We start from the raw sequence: 7,500 nt of genomic DNA, 5'->3' as shown, positions 1-7,500 counted from the left end.
GGTCATTGGGTACGTCACCCATTGTTCAGCTCCATTGCCACAAACACGAAAATCCTTTTCTGGTTTCCAATGATTTATGGATTAACGATGATTAAGTGCAGTTGATGGGACTCTTCCCCGCGGGCTATCATGGAAATAATTTTCACTCTCCACCGATGCGAACTCATATTTAACGCGCTGTACATAATGAACTGATGGTTGCTATTGATTGACAGAGCGAAACGTCAGCGGTTAATGGAGAAAAATTCGTTCTGCGCGTTTTTCTGCGAAGGATTCCAATCTCCAATTGATTGTGGATTGGAAGAGCTTATCTAAACCTCGATTCAATCATTCAGTAATGCACGTTGTCTTCTGGAGGGGATTATGGGATATCCTGACTTGGCAGGGCCCATCTTCATATGCTATCAGTTAACAGCTCGGCGAATAGAACCGATATCTTATGCTACCATTGATCAGCTTTCGATTTCGTTTCTCTCATTTCAACCGTCCTTCATAACTCGCTCATGCAGAACATTACCATCGCCAGTGGCCGGTAGGTGCGTGCCATCTCATTTTTCTACATTGCAATGTTATCCTTTTGTTTTCGCTTGTCGTACATGTAGAAGGTTCTACTGGAAATAGTAGTCGTACGTGCACATTTGTTGATACAGTTTACTTTTGAGTTCACTTTCACTACACAAAGTAGCTCTAAATTTGCATGCATCTTCTTACGACACATTGTTGAATGCTTAACTTGCTCGAAACCTTTGTAATTTATCCAAACATTATCTTTTCCCATCCTCACTCACTTCACTGTAAACTACAATTAAACTGCAAAGATCGTTCATTGTCTCCGATTCCGAGATAAGTGAAATTATTGTCGACCATGAATTGTTCATTGAGATAGTTTGCCTTCAACTTCAACCGAAAACTATTATTCGCTTGGCACGAAGCCAAAGCTCCACTTCCGTTTCTCAGGGACCACTTTTGAGAACACAAAAACGCGGGTGGAGCAACTAGATTATTGTGGTTTATTTGAAATTCCCCCGTTAAGATGTGCAAATAATAATTAAAAAGTCCAAAGTGCATATTTAACACACAGTCGACGACATTCGAAAACCACGTCGTCGACGCTGGACGTTGCACAAGTCGGAACTCCCGCGCTCAGACACGTAATGAATGGATAAAGTTTTCCTTTCCGGAGCGTCTTCAAGGCGGAACCGTTCTAACCATGCCAATGTCCTTCCCGAGCATGGTCAGTGTCGCCTGGAAAAATGTTCTGCTACTCTCACGCTCCATCTTTGGATTCCAGCGTTCGCATTGCTTACTTTTCATTATTCCATGCTTCATTTGACACTTCCGGTCTCCGTGTCTCTGTAACTTTGTTCGACACACGAGAAGAAAGCTTCATTCTTCTCGCTTGAAACCGTATCTTTCTTTTCGTGTGTCTTCCTTGCAGCAAAACCTGCATCCTCATCGTTGTCTAGTAACAGAAAGCTAGTGACAGCCAACAAATAAAATGATTTGAGAAGGATACTTGCAGTGACAAAGCGACGAAAGACAAAAAGGACATTGTGTAATCCTTCGCATCGATCGGGGCTTCGCATTCCACGCTCAGACACCGCTTGCCCTTAAAATATAACGACACAGACCTTACTACCGTGGCTTGTGATATCAGATTCTTTTCTTGGAGCTTTTTAGCAGCACAAGTGAAAGTAGCGCACAACATCGTCACACGAAGCTTGTAACCGTATCAAAGAAAGAACGTCAATGTGGGCTCTTCAGCACGTTGGTAGCGCAGTAGCCTCGAGTATGTGCTTTGAATGCAGAACACTTTCATGTTGCACTCAATGCGTCGTTACACCTTCACCTGCTCATACTTGCTGCCGTATTGCAGCACTTAAAAAGTCAACAGAAAAGTCACATGCCTTATTCATAGGCTCCTTTGGGGCCGGCAGGTACGGACGGAATTCATGATTTTAATTAAATACCGTTAGGGCAACAGAATGGGAAAAGAAGAGCGATAAGCAAACTCAAAAGCACAATTAACGATGATTAACTTATCAACTATCGTTGAGTATCATCTCGACACTTAACTCTAAGCGCCACTTCAAAGGCAGACAAATCATAACCACCAGAAATGGTACCACTTTGGAGAGTTGTGTAGCACAACACAACTGATGCAAACAACGTAAATTGAGTCACACAGTAGCATGATCGTAACATGACACCACAGGGACCATTACGGTGCCAAACTTGGCGTATTTTCGTGACTACACCGCGTAATCCGCAACCATCCGGAAATGGCCTGTTGTTGCGTCAACCGGCCGGTATTGGTTGGATGTGACAAACCAATACACGATTCCCGCGCACGAGGAGCATCCTGCGGAAATTACAAACTGCTGTATTGCTGCTATTTGCTTTTTGAGATGCCATATTGCTCGTTTGCATTCGATACATCATTATTCACGAATGGCGAGTAGAAGATATCTGTCGGTGGCATTGTTGCCACTTTTCCAATTCCAATTTTATGTCCCACTCATATCGCACGTGGCAAACGGTTGCAAAATCAAATTCCATGTCTATATTTTCCGCGATGGATGGTTGCGGTTGTTTGATGTTTTCCGAACATCCGGCGACGACTTCCGACGAAATCCTCGACTGTGATTCGGGAATTTACGAAATAGTTGAACACTCTCAGTGCAATTGACAGTTCCAATCGCGTTTTGGAATGTTCAATAAATTTGTGTCGAGGTGTGCGAATGATTCTCGCTCTTGAAACACATGCAGTGCCATAGATTGGCAAGAGGAATCAAAGTAGTATATCATTTGAACAGGTCAAGTAGTCAGAGCATTCAAGTAGGCATAGTTTATTGAAATTCTATTCTTTTGTATAAATTATTTGCCTAAAAATTAGAATTATATTTGATAAAAAATCATGCTCAATCCTTTCGAATTTGTCAGAGGGACCATGACAGTAATATATTCCAATGTTGGTTTGGCCATGTTTTCCACTTAGCATCCACCACAAACAGGAGCAAATCCGTATCCTTCCTAAAAGGCATGTTGATGATCGCCACAAACAAAAATATCGTTTTCCTGGCTTTTCGCCCACAGCTCAACCACGTCGTTGGGTCAAACTGTGCCACACAAAAGCTAAACTGCCCGCTGGGAAGCAGCAGCAGAACCTTTCGATGCTGGAGTTTATTCGAAAAAACAAAGCGGTCTTCACGGTTGCCACCGGAAGACGTAATCCCTAGCACTAAAATACATACACATATACATGGCATCAAAAACAACCGAAACTAAACGGCACATCACCTTAAGCACCGTCATCGCCCTTGTCGTCGTCGTCGGCACCCGTGTAGGTGGCCACGATGGCAGCGGTTGAGCTTTTCTTTTCCGTAAATGTAAGATAATACCAAACCACAGACAACCGACACTAGGTGGACCGTGGTAAGCACAAACGACGGAAGACACCCGGACAACAACACTAACTCCATGCTTCTGGGTTTTCCCGGTCACAGAAGGAAAATCAAGGGGATAGACACTATCGCGAGCAGCTGTAGCTCTCTGCTGCATGAGAGGACGGCTCCTCGACATTATCAAAACTTATGAGTAGGGCTGGTAGTGCGACTGAATGGAACTGATTTCGGTTTCGCTTCATAAACAGACCCCTTTTTATCCAGCATCGTTTGCCGTTTTTCCTGTTTCTCGGTTTGGTGGTGCGTTGAGCATCGTTTATTAATTTAGCTCGTGAAATGGTGGACAACTTATGGTGGAATGGTCGTCTGGTGCCGTCCTACACAAGCCAGAAGTGATTATTTTCGGGTTTCTCGCCAACAAACAATAGCCAGCTCACTGTAAGTCATTCAGCCCAGTCAACAGCCTAAAGATAACAACCGTCCGTGTCCGTTCCTTTGTCCCGGTGTCATACAGAGCACCCACTAGGTGGCCAGTGAAGCGTGAACCAGAAATGCTATAAAATGTGAAAAGTTTTAAGGTATTCAAAGCCGAACTCATGCCCACAATGCACCATCAACTATCCGGATAAAACGATTTTTTAATTGAAAAACTTAAACATACAACCATCGCAACCATCGCAACCATCGCAGGAACTAACAATATCAGCGTTTCGGTGCGTTGGGATTTTGGTCAGGATTTGGGTAAAGAAATTTGGCAATTTTGCACTTTCTCGCGAACTGGTACTCTAGCTGGTGTTTGCACAGCAAACCACCACAAAAGTGCAACTTTCGTCCTTGCGTATCTCCGTGTTGGAATGCTGGGAGAGGTTCATGTTTTATCGGGCTGCAGCGTGCAGCATAGTTTTGGTCGCTTACGTTTACCGAACATGACGCTGCAAAAGCACGATCCTGGTCCCGTTGGTTCTTGGAGGTGTTTGCACATTCCACTTGCACACAATGGCCACCATCGTGGAGCAACAATTTTCAGCTTGGATGTTTTAAAAACCTTTTCCAAAGCAACATAAAAGCCCGCAACACACAATAATGGACGCGTGTCCACTCGGACACTTTACGGACATTCGAAGGACAACAATGTTTTGAAATATTAAATTAGGATCCAACAACTTTTCTGTGCTTTCATTATTGGCCACGTGGCTTGGGGATAATGTGTCTTTGGAAGCTAAACTACATTCAACTGCAATGGCACAGTTGAGTGCATGTCCCCGAAAGCACGATGGCGCGAAATGCAATTATTCCAGCGCCCTATCGGGAGTTCAAATCGAACGCCGGTGGGAATTTTCACGCCTTTTCGCGGTTTTAGCGAGATTCGAGGGTTTGGCTACAGATTGGTGCAACAAATTCCTCGCCAGTGGCTGTTTTCTCTCTCGGAAACTCGAGTCGAAAAACGTGCCGATGTGACCATTCATGTGGGATCACCATTGGCATCATTGGTGCTGCAGTGTTTCGCGTGACCGCAACCACGGACGGACAGCCTTTTAGCTTCTCTCCCCATTGACATTGCCATTAGCGGTAGTCGTAGGTTTAAGGCGTAGTTTGTCATCAGCTTTCATTCTTCATCTTCATTTTTATCTTTTCCGTTCTGGGCATCGGTAATCCATGTCACGCGAAAATCAATACCATCCAAACTGTTTCTTCCGGTGGAAAAACGGAAGTGGAAATATCAAAAAATCCTTGCAAAACTTCAATTCCTTATCTTGCAGCATCTGCACGCATTTAATCGAACCACCACTCCAGTACAATTCTGTTATCTCTTCTCTTTCTCGTTGCCACCGTGCACTTGCAGTTGTCATCATGTGCGCCAGCCCGGCGACGATCCGTGAAATCATGCTGGCGGCCGCCGAACTCAACATGGTCAGCAGTGGCGAGTACGTGTTCTTCAACATCGAGATATTCGGAAGGTACGGTCCAGGGGGATAAATTCATATTTTTCCCTCGTTTGTTGGTTTGGGATTTGCCCTGGTCGGACGAGAGAGGCTGATCCGACGAAACGGCAAGTGGTGGAGGCACGACTCCGCCTACGACGAGCACAGGACGAGCTCCGCGCAGCCCTGACATCGGGGAACTTGGAGGAGGTCGAGCGCTGTCGACGAGCTGTCGACGAAGAAGCAGCGATCCTCGCAGTGGAGAGGCGATTTCGGCGTCGGCTCCTGCAACAACAGCCAAGGGAAGCGATAGGACGCCCGGTTCCTGTCGCTAACGCGGCGTAATGGGCTCTCGCCCGCTCTGAGAGGAGCAGTGCGAAGAGTTCAGTGGTGGGAGTGAGTGGGAGGGCCGGCTGCACCAGCGGATTAGCCTGAAAAGGAACGGATTGCCGTTGGTGTGGCAGAGGGCCGGAGACCGTTTAGGTTAATAAATGGTTGTTCTAAAAAAAAATTTGCCCTGGTCCGTCGGTATTTGCCACGGACGAAACCTTTCTGAAGCTTGGTGCTTGATGCCTTGAGTCAACATTAAGGGTCTCACAATCAAACAACTATAAGAGCAGGGTCCTTAGTTTGCATATTTTCCACGTTACAAATCTCTTCTTCGTCCAACCGACCGACCGACCGACCGACCGTAGAATTGGTTCTCTTTTCATCTCATTTAAATATTGCTCCACGGTGGCCACTCCAGTTGAGGTGCATTTTGCATTTCGTAGAAAGGACTACCATCACCGTTTTAGCTTTCGGCGTAGTTTTATTCCATTTCGGTACATATTCTTAACGAAAACGAAATATCCACAGCATGGCGGCGACAAAGAATCCACCCTGGTACTCGAGGAACGATACGGACGAGCGAAATCAGAAGGCAAAGGAAGCCTACACCGCGCTGCTACAGGTTGTTGCCCGGGAACCGGAGGACGAAGAGTATCAGCAGTTCTCCAATGAGGTAAGCCATCGCCAGCAGAATCAAGAATCGCTAGAGATAACGAACAGCAACTCCACCGACCCAGTTTGTCGAATGCTCAGCACATGCGGGCCATCGGTCAAGTATGATACTATCAACGACGCTCTCATGTGGGTTAAGCTAATGCTCTGTGATGTCCTATCCCCCCGATAGGATGGTCTCAGTGTAAGGAATGGTAGATTTCATTTAATTACTCCGCAGCGAAATGAGATGTAATTTGCGTTCCGTTTTCCATTAAACATGGGCTCTTTTTGTGCGAAAATGAGCTTTTCTAGAGAAAGGATCTCTAACATAGAACTCAAGCACGTTGAAAAAGATGCTGATAAGCGAGAATTTAAGAGAAAAAGAGTAATTTTGGTTTCATGACGGCCAATATGGGATTTTTGGAATTTAACATTCCAAATGAGAATGTTTTATCACGAGCTGCAATAAATTTTCCTTCATTGCAAAAAATGCTGCTGAACTTTCCATAAACCATGAACTCCGTTAAATGGTTCATTTGATTACCTTACAAAGCGTGACTTTCCGGCATTATTTCTCAATTTAAAGAAACAAAACACACGAACACTTTCCACCCGCCGGGCGACTGTTAAAAAAGCAATCAAAATTCCGATAATCTGTCTTCAGCAATTTAATGGAAACTCATTAGTCGAGATCCTGCCCATGCTTAATCCCGTATTCAACAAGCGACCACCGACGGCTAACGTCCGATACCGCAAGGTCCCTTGCCGGGGGATTGCCTTTGGTCACCGAAAGCTGGACCAATTTGGGATCAGCCCCGATGTTCTTCGCACACACTTTCATTCCAATCTGGTCCAAAATGAAGCTGTTTAAAATCCGATTTCCGTCCAGACCCTCGGTGCAGGGGTTCTCGGTTCGTTTTTTTCCCCCTTCGCATTGCGCTGTGGCCAAGGAGCGAATGGAGAGTTTTCGCTAAAGTACAATCCAATCCAATCGCTTCCAATCCTCGTACGTGACAAGCATAATAAGTCGCGGAAAGCGAAGGGATTCTATTGCAACACTGGTGGTCGTGGCTGTGGCCGTTCCGAACGAGCGATGGTGCATGCCGGACCGACCAGCCGCGTGATGGTATGTCGCCATCGGGTGGAGTCCATAATCCTCGCATCCTGCAGCATCAATGCCCGATGGTCCA

The 7,500-nt window shown here is 45.7% G+C and overlaps 1 protein-coding gene across 11 annotated transcripts in view; it reads left to right on the top strand.

Moving 5' to 3' along the window:
• Nucleotides 1-7,500, top strand: part of LOC126578787 (atrial natriuretic peptide receptor 1-like) — a 61,157-nt gene that overhangs the window by 43,685 nt on the left and 9,972 nt on the right. For all 11 annotated transcript variants that reach the window (XM_050241770.1, XM_050241737.1, XM_050241761.1 and 8 more), the window contains 2 exons: nt 5,248-5,362; nt 6,185-6,329. In XM_050241770.1, the coding sequence (XP_050097727.1) occupies nt 5,248-5,362; nt 6,185-6,329 (260 nt within the window). The remainder of the gene's footprint in view (nt 1-5,247; nt 5,363-6,184; nt 6,330-7,500) is intronic.

This window comes from Anopheles aquasalis, chromosome 2, assembly GCF_943734665.1.
Source record: "Anopheles aquasalis chromosome 2, idAnoAquaMG_Q_19, whole genome shotgun sequence".
NCBI lineage: Eukaryota > Metazoa > Arthropoda > Insecta > Diptera > Culicidae > Anopheles > Anopheles aquasalis.
Note: the sequence above shows the minus strand (reverse complement) of the source record. Positions and strands in the feature narration are given on the sequence as shown.